Here is a 24,706-nt window from a genome sequence, read left to right as displayed (position 1 = left end):
CGGTACCTTTGTTCCCTCATCCCTGTCCTGTCCTCCCTCGTCCCCTCTTCACCACTCGGCCCCTGGGCTGGATGAGGGACAGGAAGCTTCATGTTAGCATCTGTTAGCATGGAGCTAAGAGGGAAAGGGCCACTGTTCATCGTACCTGTGATTCTCATGAAGCGGGTCTATGGCTGCTCACACTCGGGTCACCTGTCGAGTCACCTGTCGTCCCCCCGGTTCTTCCACAGCAGCTGCCATGGAGGCTAGCAGCTGAAGCTAACAGCTGAAGCTAACTGTCACTAGCTTCACGACTTAGTGTTCGCAAGGTGGACGCGCAAGAAGTGAAGCTATGAGCTCGTACAAGACACAATAAACTATTAAAAGAAGCAGCTACAACTTCAGGTAACTAAGTTCCCTCTGCCTGTTGCCTGGCAGCCATCTTTGTGTACAGGGGGTTGCCATAGCGACAGGCAACATGGTGCGAGGGCTCCCCCTATAGTCGAGAAATAAATTGCATAAATCGCAACTTACTTATAATATGTAATTTTATTAGTTTTTTTTCATTCTTTCAAATATATTCAAAACAGAAAAATATTAAAATTCTTAAACCGTACATTATACGTTTTTGTATTAACCCTATATTTTTTATTTTCATTTGGGATGAGGGCATATTTTATTTGAGAGATTATTCTGATCTTATATTTGCAATAAATAGGCTAAATATGTCAAGTACATGTTCCCCTTGCTATTTACTGAAACTAAACATATATCAAAATCTACATGAATTTAAATATTGCGCAATAGTTATTGAGTATTCCTGAGGGGAATAGGCAATTTAGTTTAATCCATAAATATTACATATATGTATAGAAATTCATACCTAACACATGTCTTTCATTTAAGTAAGAGGAGAGAATATCTTCTCTGGACTAAACCAAAATTGGTTTAGTGAACAATCATTAAGTTATCTGACAAATTCTTTATTAAAGGTGCAGTAATAGATCACCAGTTCACATTCATCTTTGACATTCAGCTGCCAAGTGCAACATGAGCCGGACAATCAGGAGAACAGATGCAACATGTTTATTAAACAATCACACCCGCATTCTGTGCCGTCATACGAGGTGTGGCATTGTCCCTATTACCTTTGGAACCTTCCATTAACTCATCTAGTAAGAATTGAATAGGGCAGAAGTGCAGACGTACTAACAGAGATTAAGGTCACGTAAGCAGAGCTGGTTTCACAATACTCTGTCATGCAAATAGTTTTCGAAGCATTGCATTTGTCTGAGGCCTAAGGCGGATAGGAAAACATCATTGTCAAAAGTTTTGATTTAGGAGGTCAAGATTCCAAAATCCCTGACTGTGGCACATGTGGTGCTCCAGTGGGATTCTCAAAGAGGCGATTGTTGAGCTGGGGTCCTGTCAGAAGAAAGCAGTTTTTCCACAAGACTTGCCCCGGCACCAGAGTTCATATGGGACAGAAGAAGAGGCTGGCAGACGCTGATAATCACAAAGAGGGATCTGTCTCTACCCTCAGATATGATCCTCACAATGAAGAGGACCAATACACAAACACTACTCTGCCCTTTCAAGGTTTTCTGATCAGTGACACCAGGTCAGAAAGTGCGGTTTGGTGTTCACAGAAGGTGGGAATGTCAAGATGGAACACCCTCTCTGTTCAATTTTGTTTATTTAGCGCATATTTCTGGGCTTAAAGAAACACGCCATGCCCTCATTTGTCTGTTACAAATCTTTGGTTTCAGCTGCTGCCATCAGGCCTACAACCTGTAAAGACCTCACGTATATATAACAAACATGGCGTGATAATGAGTGATGATCGTCCCAACCTGAAGTGTGTGCTGTCAAAAGGTAAAGGGACGAGGCATGAACACGCGTCACACTGTAAATGGCAGGTCTGTACGAGACATGGGGCAACACCCTGAATAAATCAAAACACCCTTTAGCTGCCAGAATACCACAAACCATTACACAACAACACCAGTTTAATGTATATATATAGAACATGCCATTACAACTGATTATTATCAATGTTAGGTCCTGGTGAGTGTGTTTATTTTTAGTCTGTGTTGCTTGAAATTGATTTTCACTGGCTGCAGAATGAAGTCATACGAGAACACACAGAGGTGGACTGGTCGGACCGGTGTGGCAGTGGGTGTGGGCTCAGGGAGCATAGGAGTCTGATGGGCTGGCATTGACTGCTCAGTGTGTGGGTCGGCTCCGAGGGGGAAACACACACACAAGCACGCTGGAATTTTCCCTTCACTGGACGAACAGACAAGCTTTATGGTGGCTGCGATAATCCTGTAGTATAACAAGTGAGAGTAAAGTGGAAGAGGAGAGGACTTTATCCCTGTGAACGGAGGCTTGTTTTGACTGACAGCACAATGGAAGCAAATGGCACAGCTGGTAAATATGGTGAGTGGTGACCTCCAGATTTACTACTACTGCCTCTACTGTATATTCAAGAGCTCTCCTGCTGTTCTCTGTGTCCTGGGGTGTCGTTTCTCGGCTGGAGTGAGAACTCATTTATACATAATGTATTCGAAAAATACTTTTTTTAACCATGACAGACTTTATGAACTATTTGTGGTTTTGTTACGAGATGAGTTTTATGTCCCTTTGCTGCTTTTTCCTTTATCGTAAATAACAAGGTTAACATTGTGGGGGTGGCAATGTCTTGGTTTGTTTGGTTACACATCTGTTGCCAGGAAAATATCATGTAACATACATGAGGAGTTTTAAGTATGTGGATGTCACAACACAAGGGCGCATCAGTGACTCATACAGATTTTAAATGATAAGGTGAAGTCGCTTTATAAATTACATTTAAACACACTGAAACATTTTAGTTTTGTTTGAGTTTTTGATAATGTTAAACATTTCAATCAAGTTTGCATTCTTCTGTTTCTTATTATGATATATGTTTCACAGCTCTCAGTAGTCAATAAGATGTAAAAGATAAGATAAATACCATTACTAGTGGAGTGTGGAAAAATAGAGAGCAGCTGAGGCCATGAAGGAAAGTCAGCGTTACAAACATAACTGGAAAGAAAGAAGAATATTGCAGGTCAAAAAATATGCATGGCAAAATAAGATCTGAATCTTAAAGGGAAAACAACTAAAATCTCAAATTCTTATAAAAATTCTAATAAAATTCAACAATTGAATCAAAATGTTAAATTCAATTAAAAAACATTCTCCTGAACTTATTTTCAATTTGAACAATTTCAGTTTTAAAATAAAGAAATAGGTTTATTGGATTTGTATTGCCGATCAACCCATTCCTTAAAAAACAACTCTATTCTCATGTGACTCTTATGCTGGGTAATGCTGCAACATCATTCTACATCACATCCTTTATAGATGCTCAGCAAACATCCTGACAGACGACTTTCAAGATATCTGACTAAATGTCCCCATTTCAAACAAAACAATTGACAATGATTTCGCCCCATAAATTGGTCACATGACAGCAGCAAGTTGCAACATGCAGCTTATAGTCTATATAAAGTCATAATGTAGCCAGTTGTATAATTAGATTTTTTTATAAACCACAGGAAATCACCATGGAGTGAGGCTGCTGCTGGGACTAAGATAGTAAGATAGTAAAATACAGTGGCTGGGCCAATCAGAGGAGCCCAGCCCAGGGACATGTTCTAACACGAATAAGAATTTATCCTCACAATATATTTCCAGATTTTTTCAAGTAAAGTGTTAAAAGTCAAATGTCTGCTCGGGATAGGCCATCTAGAGAATGGATGGAGGAATATTTTAAGACACTGACACGTTATGTGTTTGATCTTCTTGACCTTGACATTTGTCTTATGGATCCTTAAGCTTGAATAAACTGCTTTGCATTTTTCAACATTAAGATAAAAACTTGACCTTTCAGTTTAACATTGACTGTCCATTGATTGTCCTTTTCAGTTCATAATTAATTATTTTTAAAATCAACTAAACAATGCATTTGGCTCCATGACTTGGTGCATGTGATACCAGCAGAATGCAGGGTGCAGCCTATACTTTAATTAAAGCCATTCTGTTATTGGATTATCTGATAAAGAAGAGGAAATCATCTTATTAGTAAAGCTTTCAACGGAACTTTACTATTAAAATAATAAAATAAGTTGAATCATTCTGTGGCTGAGCCAATCAGAGGAGAGAGTTTTATTACCAATACGATTATAAAACTATATATCACCAGACAGATGTTCAGATACAGAGGTAGAAGTCTTTCAGAGGGTGTGCACAGCTGAACAGGAGCCATCGCAGCGAATAGCGGCTCCAACAGAGCAGTGGATGAGTTTAGACCCGCCCTGTGGAGCTGGAGGGGGACTACGTGGTGCCTGGCTGGTTCTCTTCCACCCTGAGCTAAACGACAACTGGGTTTAGTTTTGTAAAAAGTTCAAAAGTCAGTCCTCCGTAATGTCCTGTTTGAATAAACGGCCCAGGAGGACAGCCTCACAGGAGCGGGCTTTCCAGGAGAAGGTTGCGCAGGAGAATGGAAGGCGCATAGGTGAGTCCAGAGGTGCAGATCAGATGTGTGTGTGTGTGTGTGTGTGTGAGAAACGTGACGTAAACGCGGGTTATGTATTTATTATTATTCAAGTCCACACACACATGCAATCAATGTTCCGCTAACTTCTCCAAGATCGTTATCCTGACTCCATGAACCAAATGTAAACTATGCGTAAATCTTTGAAGTTTGTTTTCTTCCTCGTTGCCTGCAGCGCTGCATTTTTCCCTTTTACTGCCGTGATGACAACTCAGAGTCTTTTCAGATAAAGGGACACACACAGGAGGGCGTATTAAAAAGTCACACAAAGCTTCACAAACAGAGAGAGGGACCCCTCCTTTTTTGTCGCTCGGTTGGTTTTACGCACAGCACCAGCACCGTTTGGTGATTTATCTCCACAGAGAGGACTGAGTGTCATGTTCCAACTTCGAACCAAGACTCTGACTCTCCTTCCCTCTGTGATGTAAACCCTAATTTACTTCAAAGCTCCCTGTTATTTTTATTCTGGTGTTTGCCACTCTCTTGTCCTGACCTGCCTCACCTATATCCAGCCCTTGAATCTCAAAGTGGTTTCCCTGCGAAAAATAGAAAAAAGGAAAGGAGAACAGTCACCTGATGTTCACAAACTCCCTTCAGTGTGACTCACGTTTATGATTTGGGAAGTGAAAGAAATCATTAACGTTTTCTTGGCTGCTCTCTTGTCCCGAGAGGCAGTGAAAAAACCTTCTCTCGGACGACATGGAAATGGAGATTACAGGAAAAACAATTCGTGCCAGCAAAAGGGCAGAGAGCCTGACTGAGGAGAGGCGGTGCTGAATCTCTGGACTTCCCTCCTCCGCCTGCATGCAGAGACTCATAAACAGCCTCTGAGGGTTTGTGGTGCAACTTGGAAACAAATTGAAAGTTTGGAATTTCATGTCTCTGCCCACAATCCTGAGACAGTCCCCAATGAGATAATGCATTTATCCCCAGTTGCCCTTTGCTTACTGAGAGGGCGAATCATAACATCTGATAACATCTGTTTGAATGAGCTCTGTATTCAGTTAAGCTCATTTCGGTCCCACCCACACACACACACACACACACACCCAGATGGAAAACAAATAAAAGTAAACAACAGCAATGCAGCCCTTGTCCTTGGAACTGGACTGTGGCCTCACACAGGGTCGTGCATGAATTATGAATCCGTCTCTCAGCAGACGTGCACGCACCCAGATCACAATCATCTAATTCCCCGGAATGATAAACCACTAACACTGCGATTGGGTTGAAGCTCAACTGGGAGGCAAAGTATTTCAGCTATCTATCTATAATACAATTATTTTTTATCAGGAGAAACAAATGAGTAAATGATATTGGATCAAATAGAATTTATTGTCAACAACAGGAATAGACTTTGGCGTGGACATCGGAACACCATGGAAGCAGTTCTGTGAATTAGGGGCTTTGGATATGAAGGAGACCATAGAGCCGTGGCACTGGTGGTGGGGATGGAAATGGAGCTCGAAGTTTGGGCGTCCCATGAAGGGCTTCTGGTTGGACGGTTGTAGGGAGAGGACAGGAGGGAGAGAGGACATTAGTTGGCTTGCAGGTGATTGGCTCAAAGCGAGTGTGTTGGGCTGTGATTGGATGAAAAGAGATTATCAGAATCCAATCAATGGTTTGGTTTTCATCTTTTACAGGTTAACAGTAAGAACAATGCAAAATATCCCCAGGTCATCGTTTGTCTCTCCCCGCTCCCGCAGGTCTGGAGGGAGATTCGGATCTCCACTTCCTGCTGATCGGCGGGACCCTGGTCAAGGTTCGCTCGACCAACTGGAAGAAGATCCGCTTCTTCCGACTGCAAGAGGACTGCAAGACCCTGTGGCACGAGTCCCATAAAATGTTCAGGAAGAATCAGACATGTGAGTGTCTTCCTCTGCATGTGTATTTGTGTTCATTTTACTTCTTACAACATAACATGGCCCTCAAATCTCACTGGTAGTGGAGAATACAGGATGTAGCTGCTCGCAGACATGCACTGAACTTTGATTCTGCTGAAATGTTCCCGAGAGGCTGCATGTGAGAACGTAAACTTGTGAGTCAGCTGTTCCGACCCAACATTTTCCATTGTTCATGTCTGAAAAAAGGCGTCTGAGAGGTCGTGGAAAGGAAACAGCCTCACACAGATAATGTGGTGGGGACTAAGACGGGCTGGAAACTACTAATGAGAATCTTGACTGTATGTTTTTCCATGTTGTGTGTGTGTGTGTGTGTGTGTGTGTGAGAGAGAGAGAGAGAGAGAGAGAGAGAGAGAGAGAGAGAGATTATGTTCCTGTGATTTCTGGTCCAGCGATCCTTTGTTAGGGTGTGAATGTATACACGCCTCTGGGGCTCTGGAAGCTCGGATTTCCCTCCCATCCCAGCGAAGGCTGTGGCTCCTAGGCCCAATAACATCGTAAACAGCCTGAACACACACACACACACACAAACACACAACAAACAGATACAGACACTGAACAGCCATGTGCTAAAGCTACTGTTTTTTGACATGACCACATTTACGTAAGTATGGGCCTTACGTTCACGGGTATTTCCCTGCAACCAGCAATCAGTACCAGTGATGTAACATGAGGTACGACCCTGGGGGAGGAGGGGATTGTTTTTTACCACTTTTTGTATGAGATTCATCTGCCGCTCTGCTTTACTGAAGCAGAGCGTGTCAATCAAAGCAAAACACAGAGTTATATAATATGAGTTTAACCTTTTATCAGTGAGTTAGAGACTGTTTATGAAATCTTGTCTGTTTTTCCACATTGTAATTCTATAGGATATACAGGACATGGCATTTGAAGATTGAGTCCTCCTTTATTGCTCCTACTGAGGTTTCTTCCTTCATTTCAAATCCTGTTTTCCACCATTTTGTTCATGTTCATGTTTTTATTAGTTTCTCCGAATCAGGAATGTAAGAATAGAGTCTTTCATACTGTAAAACCTCTAAAAATGTCAGTGTCAGTAGATTTGCCGAAACTTGTCCTGCCAGCCCCCTGGTAAAATGTCAGAGTGAGATCATGCTAGATGCAGCATTAAAATTCGCCTGCAGCATTTTTCTGAAAACGACAGCTCCTTAAATCTGGGTCTACAGGCAGTGCTGGATAACATTTTAAATCTTTCTGTGACAATGCCACGATGATAACAGAGTTTTTTTTATTAATACCAAAACTATATAATATTCAATCCTTTTGCCAGAGTAATATGAATAAGATGAAAATCAATAATAATTCATATTTTGGATCGTTTCTACTCCTGTCACCAAGCCCTTATACAATCAGTTTCCCAAGCCACACGTATTTCACTCTATATCTATTCTCATAAGCCCCAAGGGCTGGGTTTTATTGACCCTGTCTTTTTTTCCCACACTCGTTTACAGACATTTTACGCTCACACTTGTGTATAAACTGTCTGGGTCAGACGAGGTAAATGTCACACACGCCTCCATAAAGACGGCACATATTTCTCAGGGGACACATTCATTCATATCACTGTGGTTTGTCACAGAGCAGACGATTGCTTTAAAATCTCACCAAACATGAAAAGTATCAGCAGAGTTAACAGATCAGAATTTTACTGAAAATAATCGTGCTCAAACAAGTCGACAGATAAGATAATTATACGTGTTTTTTGCTTCTTTTTTTTTACGTGCCTTTATTCGGGATATTTCTCACTGCGTCTAATGAGTCTATAACTATGAAGCCAGAGTTGAATATTAACCTGGAGGTCAAGTTATTTGTACCCACACTGACATGGCTAAATAACTACAGTGGAAATCCGTCTCCTCGCTGCAGAGTTTCCTTTACGAGAAAGGAGTTTTAGAAACAGCAGCACAAACTTTGCCGGGCTGAACACAGTAATCTCTTTGTGTGAAGTTTGGTGCGGTATTCAAGCAATGCCTGCGTGACACGGTCGACATGTCTCGGACACTGCATGGACCTCTCCAGATGGGATTCTCTGAAACGGGTCCAAATATTAAAACTCCTGAAACTCCTCCACAGTAGGCTGTTGTGCTGGAGGACAACACGCACGCTCAGATTAAACAAACACCCCCCTTCTGCCGAGTGCGTTCGAGGTATTTGGTTCATCCAGCAGTCAGCTGAGTGTTTTCATCCTCGAGCCTTGGGTGCGTTTCACCCGCACCGCCCCCCTCACTGTTGTGTTTTTCTCTTCAAGTAGTCTGACCTTCCGATTAATTCTGCCCCAAGATAGTCTCGATTCTCACGAGAACAAAGGCTGCTCTTGATCAAACTCTCTCACCTCGGGACGTGAAGGCTGGAAACGCTGGGATTGCAGCAAAACTGTTGGGAGTGCCTGATCTAAACTTGACCTGACTTTAATGCGTTTGGTCCAAATGAAAGATTCTTTCCCACAAATAAAAGGCTCAAATAGTTTTCCGGGTCTTTGTTAAGTATCTGGCAAAACAACACCCTTTGCTCAACTTTAATTCAACAAATACAATTCCTCTTGCAGTATTTGGGCCAACCTGACACAAGAAATTAAGTTAGTTTAATCAAATAATTCAAATTTGTCATGCAATTAGATGTCTTTTGCTCATTTTATTTCAAAAACATGTTTAGGTGAGCAATTTCGAGGTTTTGTTTTGACAGTGTAGCCCGGCTACAATACAGGGCCTCTGTGCTAAGCCTTTAGCCTTTGTTGTGTTTTGTTAGCGGGGCAGCTGTTGCCATTTGGCGTGATTACATCATCCACGCTCACGCACGCTCTTCCGTACATTAAGCCGCTCGACAATAGATCAGGCCCCCCCGATGTGTGGGTTAAAAACAGGCTGTGTGTGCAGAGACCTTCAGGTTTTGTTGTCTCTGTGCGGGCGTCTGATAAAACAGAAATATTTGTAGCCCCTGTAATGTCGATCACAATGTTTTCGACGTGCATGTGTTACCTGTGTGTGAGGCGGTGGGATCAGGAGAGGATGTTGTGTATTGTGCAGACATGACATCTCCATGGAATGTGTGTTGGGTTGCGCTCAGCAGACAGAAAAACAAGTGCTCAGTTCAGTTTGTGGTAAACAAAATTCTGTCTCTACCCATTGTTATGTAATGTGTTTGGTATCTGCGTGTGGACATAGGTTTTTATCTGCTGCCGTCATGGCCCGTGTGAGTGAAGGCCACAGAACTGAGCCACCACACACAAACACAGGCTTCCTGTTGATAAGATGTAAATACAGTTTCTGGTGCTGCTGTGGTCATGAGAACAAAACGTCTGCTGCTACAAGATACTGTCACGTTGCTCTTCAAGGTGCCGCTGTGACTGACAGCTACTTCATGGTCGGGCCTAGATATCGCACTGAAAACAAAGGACAATTGTGAGAAAAATACTGGAAGCCTTGAGTTCTACTGCTTGCTGATTTGCAAGAAATAAAGCTTTGTTAACCAAGAGGGTTATGTTCTCACCCCTGTCCATTTTTTTGATGGTTTGTTTGTTTGTTTGTTTGTTTGTCAGCAAGATCACACAAGAATAATTGAATGGATTACCACGGAACTTGGTGGAAGTCAGTGAAGAAGATCACAGTAATTAACTTTTCCTTTCTTCTCTCCAAACAGTCACCATTGACGACATTGATTCGGTGCGCATGGGCCGACAGTCTGAGGGGCTTAACAAACACACCGACCCCAGTGAGGAGGATCGGTGCTTCTCCATCATCTTCAAGGGTCGCAAGAAAAACCTCGACCTGATGGCGCTCAGCGGGCCGGAGGCGAAACAGTGGGTCAACGGTCTGACCAAGATCATCAGCAACATGCGCAACCTGAGCCGCCAGCAGAAGAGCGAGCAGTATCCTTGGAGAAGCATTACAATCGGGAAATATGTTGAATAGATTTGTGTGAAATGTTAAGGAGGAGTTGCTTAGCACCTTTTGCACTTCCAGGTGTTACAGAGTTTTGTAATTTGTTCGATGAACCAAATCCTTACATCTAAATACCAGCTGGATCATCAACTGCATGCGGAAAGCAGACAAGAATGAAGACAGCAAGATGACCCTGAAGGAGCTGAAGCACTTTCTGCGACAGGTCAACGTTGAAGTTGACGACGTTTACGCGGAGGAAATTTTCAAGGTGAGTCTCTCTCAACAATTTCTTTACCTCTCTGGGTTTAAATCAAGTCATCCGGTTGATTGATTGCCTCATTATGTCTCATGTTGCATAGACGTGTGACGTGTCCAACTCAGGATCGCTTGAAGGCGCCGAGATCAAGCACTTCTACGACCTACTCACGAAACGGGAGGAGATCGATGTGATTTATGGGAATTGCGCTCAAACCGAGGGTCAGATGAGCGCCAAAGACCTGATGAACTTCCTGCGGAATGAGCAGAGGGAGCAGGCGACCATTGAGGACGCGTTCAGGCTGATCGAGAAATACGAGGTGGATGGAACAGGTAGGTTTAAAACCCAGTCAGCCCTGACTCTGATGTGTGGTTCACGTTGAACGCATTGTCTTCATATCATGTCCGTCTGTTCACCAGCGAAACAGATGAAGCAAATGACACAAGACGGTTTCCTGATGTACCTGCACCTGGAGGAGGGGTCCATCCTCAATCCAGCCCACAAACATGTGTACCAGGACATGAGCCAGCCGCTCAACCATTATTACATCTCGTCCTCACACAACACATACCTGATGGAAGACCAACTGAAAGGACCCAGCAGCACGGAGGCCTACATAAAGTAACGACTTTTTCTTTGTACATGACTTGAAAGTTGAGTCCCTGATAACAGATATAGGCCATCATGTTAACCAGGAACTGCACTTAACAACAAAAATACTCAAAATACCATTGCATCCAACAAACTAAAGATTCAGGAAATAAGATACAACATTTTTTTTCAGGAGAATTCTGGGTATTTGTCCTTATTACTCATCTGCAATGAAATTAGCAGCAAATAAATGTTTTCTCTCCTGCTCCCTATTCTAGTAGTGAGGGAATCAGCCACATAATATTGTTGAAAGATCTATAATATGAATAATAATAAAGCAGAATCCAATTCCAAGTTATATTTTAACACACATTGGTTTGCGAATGTCCATTTTTAAGTTTTGTGTTCAGAGCCAATTTGGTTTGGTTGAGATTCAGATGAAACTCCTATGTTCCTGGACACGTGTCTGTATTGCAAAGAGGTTGATCTCTGTTGTGTGTTGGCGATCATGACGGTTTACCCTTTCTTGCAGAGCTCTCATGAAGAGCTGCCGCTGTGTGGAGCTGGATTGCTGGGATGGGGCTAACGGAGAGCCGGTTATTTATCACGGCTACACGCTCACCTCCAAAGTTATCTTCAGAGACGTCATCAAAGCGATCAAAGACTACGCCTTCAAAGTATGTGAGATATTGTGTTCACCTGTGGGACAGGGTTCATCAGCTCCACCTTCACACTTCACTTTGTCTTCCAGACGTCTGACTACCCAGTGGTCCTGTCCCTGGAGAACCACTGCACCGTGGACCAACAGAGGCTCATGGCCCATCACCTGATCTCCATCTTGGGCGACGCTTTGGTCACGAAGCCTCTGGGCAGCACCATGCCCACTGACTTCCCCTCACCTGAGGTGCGTGGCCCTTACCCGGGACTCAGAGAGACACTTTAGAGCCTTGTTCTATAAACACCAACGGAAGACCACACCTAAAAATTCCACCTCTTAACTTAATGAGCCGCTGTGCCATCTTTTCTATCCACTTTCCACTTTCCTGTTTACTTTAACTTGACTATTAGATTTGTCTGGGAAGGGAAGCTGATTAGATTAAAGTAAAGCACATCTTGTTATGTGAGCACAAAATAAACCACGTCTGCACAATAACAGACAGCTCGAGCCTCTGCTCCTCCTCTGACCAAATCGAGCTCCTGAGTCATATCTCATTTAGTGCTTTGAGGGCAGATCTGACTGTGAGACCTGACCCTTTGTTAGAGAATGTCTTCTTTCATAAGGGAAGTTGTCCGTCAATCCGTCCCATTAATATCTCAAAAACACCCTGATGGAATTTGTTCAAATCTGGTGTAAATCTTCAGTCAGACTAAAGGATGAGCTGATTAGAATTCGGTGGTCACAGGCCAAACGTCACTATGACTTCTTGTGATTCTGTAAAAACATGCGTGCCGACTGAAACTGCAGGGCGGTAATTCTTGTTACTCTGTTATTCAGTGCTTCTCCTTCTATTTATAGTGTCTCATTCCTCTTTTTCCCCATGTGCTTCCTCTTTAACCCTCATTGTGTTCATCAGACATACGTCTCTCTTAAAACCGCTACAGGAGGATTTAAAAAAAGATTTTCAACAAGGAGAGACACAAAGCAAGGAGGAAAAGTGCTAGAATGTCAAGTCAGCTTTCAGTTGCATACCAAAGCGCTTGTGTGCACTCCTGTTTAAAATGCAACACCCATGGGATGAATGCTTGTGGCTCTGTCAGCCTCAGAGGAAATTATGATCCGTGCATCACACAACATTTTCCTTTCTATCAGAGGGCGTGAGGAGCAATCACGACTGGTCATGCTTTTTGTCATCGTGAAATAACAATAGGATTTCCTGCATTTAGCTGTGACGTGCTGTTGTACTGCACAGTATCTTGAATTGTGTACATAGGAATGTCACAACAACGCATAAAACAACCGATCTGTGTGTCTGAGTGCAGGAGCTGAAGGGCAAGTTCCTCGTCAAGGGAAAACGAATGAACAAGCTGGACGCTGCCTTCACCAACACCAGCACCATAGAAGAAGACACCGTGTCTGAGGAGGATGAGGCGGCAGATTGTAAGGAGAACGGGCAAAAGGCCAAATCAAAGGTGTGTTCAGTGCAAAGCAAAACAGTCATATTTTGTTTTAGAAATCATGTTGCGTGTAAAAAGTGCAGAACTTGAGCTGCCGTCCTGTGTCCTTTCAGAAATCAAAGATCAAACTTGCCAAAGAGCTCTCAGACATCGTCATCTACTGTAAGAGCGTCCATTTTAGCGGCTTCGAGCACGCCAAAGACAACCAGGCCTTCTACGAGATGTCGTCCTTAAAGGAGAGTAAAGCGTTCAACCTGGCTGATAACTCAGGTAAACGCTGCATCGAACTGACACGTTATTTCACACGTGAAAGGTCTGAGAACAGCTTCTGACGACAAACCGGATCATGACCTCTCATGCACAGACTTTGTTATGTGTGTTAAAGCACCAGTGTTTGTATGTGTCCTCGTAGCTACTGCCTTCATGCATCACAACATGGACAAACTCAGCAGGATCTACCCGTCAGGCTCCAGAACCGACTCCTCCAACTACAACCCTGTGCCCATGTGGAACGTTGGCTGCCAGATCGGTACAGTCGCATTACTACACAGAGATAACCAGCCTGTCACTGATACTAAGTGGACTAGTGACATCACTTCTTTTTTTTTGTATCTCTCTGACGTGTTTCTTTAGTGGCGTTGAACTTCCAGAACACCTCAAAGGAGATGCACATAAACCAGGGACGGTTCCTGCAGAACGGCTTTTGCGGCTACGTCCTGAAACCTGAATTCCAGAGAAGTTTGTCCTCTCAGTTTGACCCCAACACGCTGACCAAAGGGCCCTGGCTGAAGAAGAAGAACTTTCACGTCATGGTGAGAGCGATTTGTGGTTAAACCTGAAACATTTGTGTTTTCTTTCAAACAAAAAGATTTGTTTACATCCAGTGTTACTTTGCATATGTATCTGAGGCCTATGAAACATTGACTACTCATAAACCATTTGCATAAGCGATATTTTAAATGTTTGAAAGCCACATTGTTTAGATTGTTGGTGTAATGCCAAGTTTCCTGGCGCATCACCAACACCTGTAAATAAGCTGAGCAGCGAGAAACTGATTTGGTTAATCGAATTTGAGATGACATGGAAATTCGTTCAAATGTATACAAAGTCGAAAAACAGCCTATTGGTGCCTGTTTGGCACGGTGCGATTAATGCAAATTGTATATACTTTTTCCACGTTTTTTTTCAATTTGAATAACCCAAGATCGTGCTCCTTTGTGTGAACGCAACATTACCCGTGTACATTATTTTGCGGTTTATGGTGCAGAACAGAAAATACGTCCATACACTGTCTTGATGTCCCCTCAGGATGACGTTGCATGCTAGCAGCCTCCATTAACGTAGACAAAAAACTGATAGTGAGCACCCTGTGCTGGATCATGAGGCAAACTACTTCTAAAGGTACATTTTTGTGTGTTTGTGTTTTCGTGTCTCAATACAACAGATCATCACAGCTCAGCAGTTACCCAAAATCAACAAGGACAAACACAAATCCATTGTGGACCCTCTGGTCAGAGTGGAGATCTTCGGTGTACCAGCAGACTGCGCCAGCAAGGAGACCCACTACATTGACAACAATGGTGGGCGTAAAAGACTAACACTGTCCAAGCATATATACACTGAATTTTTCCATACACAAAATCCTAATCCACCAATCCATCCCTGAAGGTTTCAACCCCATGTGGAACGAGAGCTTTCTGTTTAACATCCAAGTGCCCGATCTGGCCATGGTGCAGTTTGTGGTGGAAGACTATGACTCAACATCCCAGAATGATCTCATCGGGCAGTACTGCCTACCGCTCACCAGTGTGCAGAACGGTAAAACATGCTACTGTGTCCAGATGTTGAAGAAAGAGCAGTGAGGGAGGAGACCAGTGAATGTTCACATGTTAAATTCCAGACTACAATGACTACAATTAGGGTTTTTGGGGTATTTAACAGACAAGGAAGTACAACGTGAATACATAACGTAACCAGCCTTCTCTCCGACTTGATTAGTCACTCATTACCATGGACTATAAATGAAGATGGACAAACTGCCAGCTCTCCCCAAGTGAAGCCAAAGTGTCTGAAGGGCTCCCTGGCAGCAGTTTAGTTCACAAAACCTGTTTTCTCCATGTTAGCAGATGGGACATAAAAATAGCTAAAAATAGCGGAAAAGTCAAAGTACACGTCGAATCATTTTTTCTCAAAGAAAGTGTTCATGTGTCCGATGAACTTGGTTTTAATGAGTTAGTTGTATTAGTTTAATAAGTAGTAAATATGTCATGATTGACAAATAGACTGACTCGTGATTAGTTGCGTTACCGCGTTGTGTCGTCCATTTTTATATACAATCTATCCTCCTCTTATCTTTTATCCATGTGCATTAAAGTAGATAGTTCAACAGCTCTGGATCTTCCGATGTCATCCTGTTGACAACAAACTCTAGTTTTAATGACAAAGTTAAAACTCACTTCCCTCTTTCTCCCCCAGGCTACCGCCACGTCCCGCTGTTCACCAAGAGAGGTGACGTCATTTGCTCCGCCGGACTGTTTGTGCATCTCATGCTCGTGGACGCCCCCTAGACTCGCATGTGGAAAGACAAGCTTCACGCCAGGAACAGCTTTTTTTTTCCTGTTTTTTTTTTGTCCTCCAAGTAAAAGCGGCGGACTCACAACTGTCTGTTAACATTTTTCCTGTTATTGTGTAATTTAAGCTGTATAAATAGTGTTTGAGAGAAAAGTAAGAATGAATGAAAATGTGAATGAAAGAGCAGTGAAGAAAATAATTTAAAGAAAGACTATATTATATTAATTGATGAAAGAGTGATACTGATAGTGAGACTTCGTATTTCCCGTCATTCATACAGGCCATGAAAAATGGAAACAGTGCTTTGTAGAGCAACACAACAAGCGATCAACTGTTTATACAGAACTTGAGGACAAATCTTTATCTAAATGATCTCAGATTTATTTCCACAGTGATGTTGGCCTCTGGAGTCTGTAGCAGCAGTATGTCAAAGGGAACTGTTCTTTTATCAGTGTGATTAATATTTCTTTCTAAAGAACTAAATGCTTTATGACTTCCTCTTTTAGACTGTTGGTATGAAGAGGGTATTTACCGTGTGATACATAAATCTGCTCCGGACATATTGACAAAAGGTATTTTAAAAATCGAATTAATATGTATTTTTTTTATCCCCTCATGTACCCAAGCTGTTTTCCCCCATGACAAATCTCTGACTGTCAGTGTATTCATTATCTCACCCGAATTTGCACTAGATCTCAAATAAAAACTGATGGTCTCTGATTTAATGTTTTTGTGTTTTTTATTCATAATTTAAGTGATTCAGACACAGCAGAAGACATGGTGAGAAAACATGATCATATTCAAACATTTATAATAAAGATAAAAGTATAAAGCATGACTATTCTGAAGGATTTTTATATAAATTAATCAGTCAAAGCCATGAAATTACTGATTTTAATAACAATCATTTGAAGCCATATATTTGTATGCAGCAGTTTTAATCACTAGAACTTTGGTTTAAAATATCTTCAAGTTAATACAACATATTCAGGTGAAATCACGGTGGCCTCCATCAGTCCTGTGAGACGGGTTTAAAAAACCTATTTTCTCCTCTTTCTCAGAAAAGTCCTGATTTCTTCTTTAAGTCGCTCTGCCTCCACTTGGGCAGACGCTTGAAGTCTGAACGGTTCGTCCCCAGCAGATTCTCAAAATCAACATCGGACAGATAGTCCTGCAATCAGAGCACAGAAACACAGAGACTGACACCTGCTGTACAGACACAGCCACCACACCAGCGTGCACAACTTCAATCACTCTCCATAACACTATGAAAGGGTTTGGTGTGTCATTTTTGTTTCTCAAAAGTTGTTTTGTGTGTCTTTGTGGTCATTTTGTGTATCTTTATAATCATTTTGAATGTCTTTATAATAATTGTTTATCCTTTGGTCATTTTGTGTGTCTGTATAAAGCTTGTGTGTGTCTTTTTGTGTCTCTTTCCGGATGTTTTTGTTCTTTCTTTGGTTCTTTTGTGTCTTCTTGTCGTCTTTTATTGTGTCCTCTTGGTCATTGTTATGTCTTTGTGGTCGTTTTGTTTCTTTATATTCATTTTGCACATCTTTTGGCCATTTGTTGTAAATTTGCTGTTGTTTCCATTCTATTTTGTAATATTTTGATGTCTCTTTATACTCGTTTTGCATGTCTTATCATTTCTCGTTTGTGTTTCATTGTATTTTTTTGCATCGATATGCATCTGTTTTGTGTGTTTGTAATGATGCTTCTTTCTCTGTGGTGATTTTGTCTCTAGATGAGTCAGAACTCTCAGACTCATAAACTCCGTTCCCACTGGAGATGAAGAGAGACTTTCCGACTCAAAACCAAATAAAGTTATGTGAAGTTAGTGTTTTTGATTGGTTCTAGCCTCAGTATTCTGCAGTGAGAAGAAAATCTACAAAAACAACTGCTGCGGTTGACTTGTTGGAATGAGGCTGCACCAACCTCTCTCTGGCCGGGGTCCACTCCCTGCGGCAGCTCACTGGCAGACTTGTTGAGGAGGAGCTCAGGGTCCAGATACGTCCCAGAGCCTCCAGCAGAGGGGGAGACGGTGCCACCAACTCGGGACAACGATGGAGAGAAGCCAGAGGAGGGGGACTGACCTCTCTGGATGGATGGGCTGGTGGGAGTAGAGGGTCCCGGTGACAGATCACCTCCATGGATCCTGTAGGGCGGAGGGGAGCTCACAGGACCCCCCGGAGCTCCGTAACCACCCCTGCTCACAGGACTCTTATTCAGGGAAGAGTTCTTCAGGTCCTGAGACAGATGTGAGCTTGTGAAATTGTATTTTTAGTGAATTCAAATAAATATGATATTGTGGAGAGAACATCAAAAGAGTAAACCTACACAGATTAATGTGATTACACTGGAGACATGAGCCATTATTACATGGGTGATATTAGTACATTCTGTAAATTAGAGTTGGGATTAGAGTCAGTCAATCACTTACTACTGTGATCTGTGAGAGAGATGCTGGATCACTCAGCTTTTTTTTCATCTCCTCATAGGAGTTGCCTCCCTGTGGAGAAGATCAAGTGAGTCAAGGCGGAAAATTAGTGAGCATGCAAGGTCGTCTTCATCTTCAAACAATCCATGACACCATGCACATGTGGCGGCATGGCGCTCGTCCACCATAAATAACATCAATAGTGATTAGCAATGCTGATAGTGCTTTATTAGTCTATTAATGATACTCTGGCGCCTCCCTCTGCGATAAGAGAGGCTAATGAACTCACGCTCCACTTATGAGGATCCCATGCATTGAACCAGCCGGTGAAGGTCGGCGGCTCGTGTCCCTGTTTGACAAAGACGACGGGTGTGTCGGGGTCACGGCCAGCAGGGTGGGTCCTCAGGTATTCCTGCGCACAGGTCCAAGCCTCTTTGGTCTCGTACTGGTTGGCTAATTTTCCAACCCACAAGAAAAGCTGAGGTGAAACGGAGGAAGGAAATCAGAAATGGAGACATTTCATCAAACCGATGGAGGGAAACGTGTGAGGACAAGAAAGAAACTTACAATTCATCTTAAATATATATTCTTTTTAGATTGTCAGTGCTCTTGTACCAGTCTATTAAATGATGTTAGAGCCACAGCCAGGTTAGCTTAGCTTAGCATAAAGACTGGAAACATGTGAGGGACAACTAGCCTGGCATAGACGGGATATAAAGATGGACGACGCGTCTCCACTTCCTCATACTATCGAGAAATTAAGCCAAAATATCCTTAATATGAATAGCGCCGTCTTGTGAATTTGGAGTGTCACATTTTCCCGGCATTACATAAGAAATTGAAACCAAACCTACTGGACAAATGAACACTTCTAAAATGAGAAAAAATTATTTGATGTATACTTTGAAATTTAGTTTGGTCTATTTTCCCTCTGCTAACATGGAGGATGTGGGATTTATTACAAAAACTGCAGCCTAATGACCACAGGGTGATCGAGACACTTTACTTTTGGGAAGCTGTCATGTCGTCCATCTTTATTCACATTCTGGTTTGCACTCACAAAATAAAAAATCATTAATCATCCAATTATTTATATTTTCTGTCGTTCTATACACAGTAATTTGCCAAATAAATCCTCCTGCTTGTTATTATAAACGTTACAGATCATTCTCCAGTTTCCACAGAAAATCAACCCAAAGTCTGAGTGAGGCCCTTTGACCTCTCACCTCCTCCCAGGTGTCCAGCAGCATCGAGTCCTCCTCGTCCAGGTCACACTGGGCGAAGTCGTCCACCTCGGTCATCCTGAACTGACCCGTCTGATTGGAGCATTCAAACAGGCGGGGACTGTGAGGAGGCTCCTCCTTCTGCAGTCTGAAATTAACAAAGAGCTTTTCCATCATAATAACTGTGTCATCTGCTCTGTTTGTAAGTGTGTGTGGGCGTGTATGCTTTATTTCATTGACATCGGGCATAACTAACTAACCTTGATATAAAAATAATCTATGGAAGTTAAAATTTATGCTTATAAATGATTAAAAAACATAATTAAAGGGCTGTTTGAAAGTGTGATGGTGCTGCGGTCTGTGTTTACCTCTTGTCAGTGGCGTAGGGGGCCTTTCCTCCCAGAGCTACCCAGAATTCAGCTGGCTCCTGGCCCTCCATCACCACCTGCTTGTCCTGCTTGGACAGCACATCAGCCATGGCTCTCCCCATCACCCTCTCATCCCCACTGCAGCCCTGCACACGGATCGAGCCAGACGTCAGACAGACACGGATTAGTGTCAAAAAGGAAGAAAAATGCAAATAATGCTCACACTTAACTCCACAACAAACTAACACTGACCTTTCCATACCACAGGTAGCACATCTGATCCGTCCTCAGCAGACACACGTCATTGGTGTTGAGAGAGGACGCCCTCGCCAGCACTTCTGTCGCCTTGGTGTTGAACTCATTAGTTCCTCTTACCTGGAACAGCCTGGCAGCGGGGTCAGGGTTCACCACACCCGGCCGCCCTGTGCCGCCCTGTGGCCACACATACGTAGAATTAAATACACACAGAAACACAAATATATTGTTTGCAGCATGCGTTTAATCCTTTTTTTTTTGGTTAGGTGGTTCATTATTCTAAACATGTACACTCCTACCTCAAAGAGGATGAGTTTGCCTTTGAAAATAGCCAGGAAGTGGCGAGGCTCCTTTTCCATCACCACCCTGACCTGGACCGGGGCTCCGTTGTATTTGTTATCAACATTGACCGCCTGGTAGGCACAGGCTGTGATCTCATCTTGAGTGGCGTGTCGGCCCTGGTGCAAGACATCAAATCTATCTATAAGTCTTACTCATATTTTATATTCTGAATGAAAGTTTAAACGTGTTTGTGATGATGCCGACCTGCCACATGTAGAGTAAGTACTGCTGCTGGCCCGATATCTGGTATGTGTATAACACCAGGTAGCAGTCGCCACCGTAGAACTGGCCGTACGTGCTGGGATTGACTTCGGCCAGCTCCAAGTTCTCGATGCGCCACACCTGATGAAGACAGGGACATTTTAAGGAATGCGACACTGAAGTCTGTCGTGTTTCTGCTCTGTGGGTTTTTATTTTTGTCGTTTACTCACCTTCACTTCACCAGATGCATCATCCACCATTCGCTGCTGTGCTGCCAGTTCAGGACGCGCATGAAGCTGCATCACATCAAACTTCACTTGCTCGACCTTGGCTGCGAGGACACACGTTTAAATGAGACACTTAGACAAAGTGGGAAAACTCTGTGTGAAAACAAACTACGAACTCAGTTATTATGAAAAGGAAAAGGATGAATGATTGGTTCCAACCTAAACCTACGAGGCATTACACATGTGTATGAGATCTCAGAGCAGGATGTGACTAAGTAGCGGTGTGGTGAAGGTTACCTATCTTCCCCGAGCTGTAGGTGGAACCCAGACCCTGGGTTTGTCCTTTAACTACCCAGGATTTGAACAAGTGCTTGAACATGGCTGACTCTCCCCCCTCGCTCATCACCTCCACTCTGGTGCTGGGTGGGTAGTTCTTGGCCTTGATGTAGCCCTGGTAGAAATGTGGAGTGGACACAGTTCATCTTTCAAGACTTTGACAAAACAAAAGTCTGAAGTCAAAAAAAAGGAGGGATAGTTGAAGTCGGGGGAGATACATGAGGGAAGGGGCAGGAAACCAGACAAAGACGGGAAGTGAGGAGGAAGTAAGGAATGGGGGAAAAAAGCTTCAAAGTAAAACAGGAAGTAACATATCCAAAATGCACAAAATCTAAATTCCACTGATACAAAAACAGAAGTTGCACAATGAATAAATCAAAACCAGATATATCAAAGGTCCTGACAGGCAGAATCATTATTATATCGTATTAAATAATTATGAGTTGTCAGGTTTTGTTCCACCTTGACCTCTGAGGTACATTTCATTGAGTGACCTCACCAGAGCCCTGTTCAGAGCTTCTCGTCGCTCCTCCTTCGAGGCCTGTTTGCCTTTCCACACCATGACACTGGAGCCGCCCTGATCCGCGATGTAACAGTCCTGAAAGCACGACAAGAAAAGACAGTGAACGATAGAAAGAGACAGAACCCTGTGTTCTATGTATCAGCGTCTGAGGAGCATGTTAGAGGCTGATTACTGAGGAGTGCAGCAGGTCCTGTGTCAGAGGTTGCGTGGCAACTTCTTGAACCACCAGGTTCCCGCTATTGTCAAAAACACTGAGGAGAGAAACAAGAGAGAAAACAGTAAACAACAGTCCCATTGCTGTTATTGTGGCAGCGTTCCGATGGGAAGAAGAAAGAGTCCTCACTGGTACAGCCGGACGCTGGTGTTCTTCACCCCATCGGGCTGGTCGTCAGAGGTGGCGTTCTTCAGCTGCCCACTTCTCTGGCCGAGCACCGTGGTCATGACGCCCATCAGCTCGGGGGAGTCTCGCTCGTCTCCTCCCTCCACCAGACCGATCTGAGCTCGACCGCCTCGCTCCCTGTCACGGATGTCCTGAGCCATCAACATTGCCTGCGGAGAGAGAGAGAAGATGAAGAATATGTTGCATATTTTTTCGGGTAAGTTTGGTTTAAATTTGTTATTTGACGATGTAAAAACAGGGTGTAACGCCATGATTGACAGCTGAGACTCATGGCCAAGATGGCAGCGTCGGTATCCAGGATATTTTGGCTTCATTTCTAGATAGTGGTTTAAGTGGACATGCGTCGTCCATCTTTATATAACGTCTATGGCCTGGAGTCAGGTATATACTGAGTTTTGGTGATTCCAAAGGGGCTTTTGAACATGTGACTCTGTGCCTCTGCAAAGTAAATATAAACTAAGTACATTTAGTCAAGTCCTGGATATATTCTGACTTTTACTTTCCTGGAAGACTTCCAAAATATGCATGTTTTATAGGGAACATAACTCCTTTTTACAACACAATGTTATATTAGTATATAAAATGATTTGTTGTCCAGCTTATCCTTGTTGCTTGAATGTTAATAAATCCGTCAACATGTTGCAATCTGTGTATTGGCTGTACTTTTACGAGTGTACCTTGAGCTTCTCTCTCCTGTTGCTCTGGGGGCCGTTCCACTGCACGATGGCCTTCCCCATATCCAGGAGAAATATGTCCCCATTGTTGAAGCTGTTCCACGACACCTCCACCTGCACATACACACAGAAACTTCATCATGACGGATGGTTATCAAGCAATTTCCCTCTATTCAAATAGACAAAGCATTAAAAAGTTCAGAGAGAAATGAATGCTGTTAATTTAGGCAAATATTGATCAAATACTCTTCTCTGGTCATTAACACCAGGATATATCAACAAGCACGCCTTCAGTTCTCTCTGTCATACCTCTCTCGCTGTGACGTGCTTCCTCCCCTTCACGTGCAGCAATCGCAGGACGTTGTAGGCGTTTGTGTCGACGTGGTTAAAACCCGAGGCCACTCCCCCCTTCTTGTAGCTGTGGAAAGATCAGCACACCGTCGGGACCAAAGTTCAAGTGTAATAAAATGACCACACATGAGGAGGTGTGAACTCCAAATCACCTTGGTGGTTAATTTTGAGATAACCCTCCATGTTACATTGCTGGGAATCCAAAGCGCCATGTGAAGTTGAAGGTTGAAACACACTGGACCAGAGAAAATTGTGTTTTTCTTCGCTAAGCCTCAACAAAACAAGTGTAATTTGTGTCGTAGTGAACTCAAACGGGGGATTAGTGTTGTACCGTGTGTCGGGGAGATTACAGCCTTAGTGTGTGTGTAGGAGAGAGAGAGAGCGAGAGAGAGAGAGACACTCCTTCTCTTTTCTTTGACTCACATGAGGCCATTCTTGAAGTAGCCCCTGAACCGTGGCGACTCGCTGCCCTGCACCTCCCTGTGCTGCACCGGACTCCCGCCCAGGTGCTCGTCCAGCTGGGTGACGAATATGGCGGCCGCACCTTGCTCGTCCTGAGAGGAGGAGTTCCCTATCCAGTAGTGGATGTCAGCAGAGCCCTTGTTCGCACTCGTCTGGTGAAAAAACACAGAGGGGAAACACAGATGTAACACACGTGATCCAGGCGTGCATAAGTCACGCTTTAATTATTGTTGAGCCTCTTGGGAAATGAGTCAACTCACGTATAGGATAATGTAACAGTCTCCCTCGAAGAAGTTACCAAAGGCCTTGGATGGGACAGTCACCATCTTCATGTTCTGCACAACAACAACAACACGTTAAACATTAGGAAATCTTCCACAGAAATACCATTTAGCGACACACCCTACTTAACATGGAGTCGCAATGTCAACATTCCCAGTAACGTGGGCTGCGTGTTTGTTCTGGGCCAGACTCACGTTGATGGTCCATATCTGCAGGCCGGGCTTTTGACTGATATTTCTAAACGTGCTTTGATTGTCTTCATTCATCTTTCTGCTCGACTGAAAAGAAAAGAACAATGGTGTTTGAATTTGCTCTGTACATACAGAAAGGATTATACATATTAACATGGGTCTGAATCACACAACAAGACATGAGGAGGAAAGGTTTGGATTTACATGAGTTCTTTAAACATCTTTGTGATCTTTAAGTACAATAGTGCAGTTCCCTGCTCCTTGTATTTTACTTCACTATTAATACTTTGAGCCACTTTATACTTTCAGTCCACAACTTTTTAGTATCATCGCAAATTGACTCTGTTTTTAAAGGTGCTACATGGAAGCTTTCTCGTGATGGTTGCTTGCCGAGGGCTTTGGGTCATTGTTATGGTCTCTCTCTTTTAGTTCTGTTTTTACTCAGGTTTTTTAGTTGACATCATTGTGAAAAGGTTGTCACACTGGAGCTGGAGGATGCTCCTTCATTAGAAAACAAATTTAATTGAAACTCCTCCAAAGTAC

At 43.1% G+C, this 24,706-nt stretch overlaps 2 protein-coding genes across 3 annotated transcripts; one reads left to right on the top strand and one right to left on the bottom strand.

Moving 5' to 3' along the window:
* Nucleotides 1-2,224: 2,224 nt before the first annotated feature.
* Nucleotides 2,225-16,611, top strand: plcd1a (phospholipase C, delta 1a). Of its 2 annotated transcripts, none has more exons than XM_061093589.1 (15): nt 2,225-2,421; nt 6,268-6,426; nt 10,117-10,345; nt 10,497-10,626; nt 10,718-10,946; nt 11,034-11,235; nt 11,738-11,882; nt 11,957-12,109; nt 13,186-13,335; nt 13,434-13,590; nt 13,733-13,849; nt 13,954-14,132; nt 14,765-14,900; nt 14,989-15,138; nt 15,796-16,611. In XM_061093589.1, the coding sequence occupies exons 1-15, from the start codon at nt 2,391-2,393 to the stop codon at nt 15,885-15,887; spliced, it is 2,259 nt and encodes a 752-aa protein (XP_060949572.1). In that variant the 5' UTR covers nt 2,225-2,390; the 3' UTR covers nt 15,888-16,611. The 2 variants fall into 2 exon arrangements, with proteins under 2 accessions (XP_060949572.1, XP_060949571.1); XM_061093588.1 differs by lacking the exon at nt 2,225-2,421 and adding an exon at nt 4,365-4,522.
* Nucleotides 16,612-16,948: 337 nt separating this feature from the next.
* Nucleotides 16,949-24,238, bottom strand: vill (villin-like). The gene is made up of 19 exons (XM_061093953.1): nt 24,167-24,238; nt 23,951-24,025; nt 23,652-23,842; nt 23,187-23,295; nt 22,881-22,991; nt 22,147-22,352; nt 21,976-22,054; nt 21,780-21,878; nt 21,242-21,395; nt 20,948-21,048; nt 20,721-20,858; nt 20,474-20,632; nt 20,172-20,351; nt 19,920-20,065; nt 19,555-19,699; nt 18,618-18,806; nt 17,997-18,138; nt 17,827-17,942; nt 16,949-17,062 (listed from the first exon to the last, which is right to left on the bottom strand). Exons 1-19 carry the CDS (start codon nt 24,236-24,238, stop codon nt 16,949-16,951), a joined length of 2,526 nt encoding a protein of 841 aa, XP_060949936.1.
* Nucleotides 24,239-24,706: the final 468 nt, after the last annotated feature.

Source organism: Limanda limanda, chromosome 20 (assembly GCF_963576545.1).
Source record: "Limanda limanda chromosome 20, fLimLim1.1, whole genome shotgun sequence".
In the NCBI taxonomy this organism is placed as follows: Eukaryota; Metazoa; Chordata; class Actinopteri; order Pleuronectiformes; family Pleuronectidae; genus Limanda; species Limanda limanda.
Note: the sequence above shows the minus strand (reverse complement) of the source record. Positions and strands in the feature narration are given on the sequence as shown.

What these genes read in the sequence shown, in the direction of transcription:
- plcd1a (XM_061093588.1), top strand. Translation starts at nt 4,432, where the DNA reads ATGTCCTGTTTGAATAAACGGCCCAGGAGGACAGCCTCACAGGAGCGG. An exon ending in ATACGAGGTGGATGGAACAG is followed by an intron (nt 10,947 to 11,033) that starts GTAGGTTTAAAA and finishes TCTGTTCACCAG; the next exon opens with CGAAACAGATGAAGCAAATG. An exon ending in GCTCACCAGTGTGCAGAACG is followed by an intron (nt 15,139 to 15,795) that starts GTAAAACATGCT and finishes TTTCTCCCCCAG; the next exon opens with GCTACCGCCACGTCCCGCTG.
- vill (XM_061093953.1), bottom strand. Translation starts at nt 24,238, where the DNA reads ATGAATGAAGACAATCAAAGCACGTTTAGAAATATCAGTCAAAAGCCC. An exon ending in AGGACCTGCTGCACTCCTCA is followed by an intron (nt 21,879 to 21,975) that starts GTAATCAGCCTC and finishes TCGTGCTTTCAG; the next exon opens with GACTGTTACATCGCGGATCA. An exon ending in TGCTGGACACCTGGGAGGAG is followed by an intron (nt 18,807 to 19,554) that starts GTGAGAGGTCAA and finishes GTTTCACCTCAG; the next exon opens with CTTTTCTTGTGGGTTGGAAA.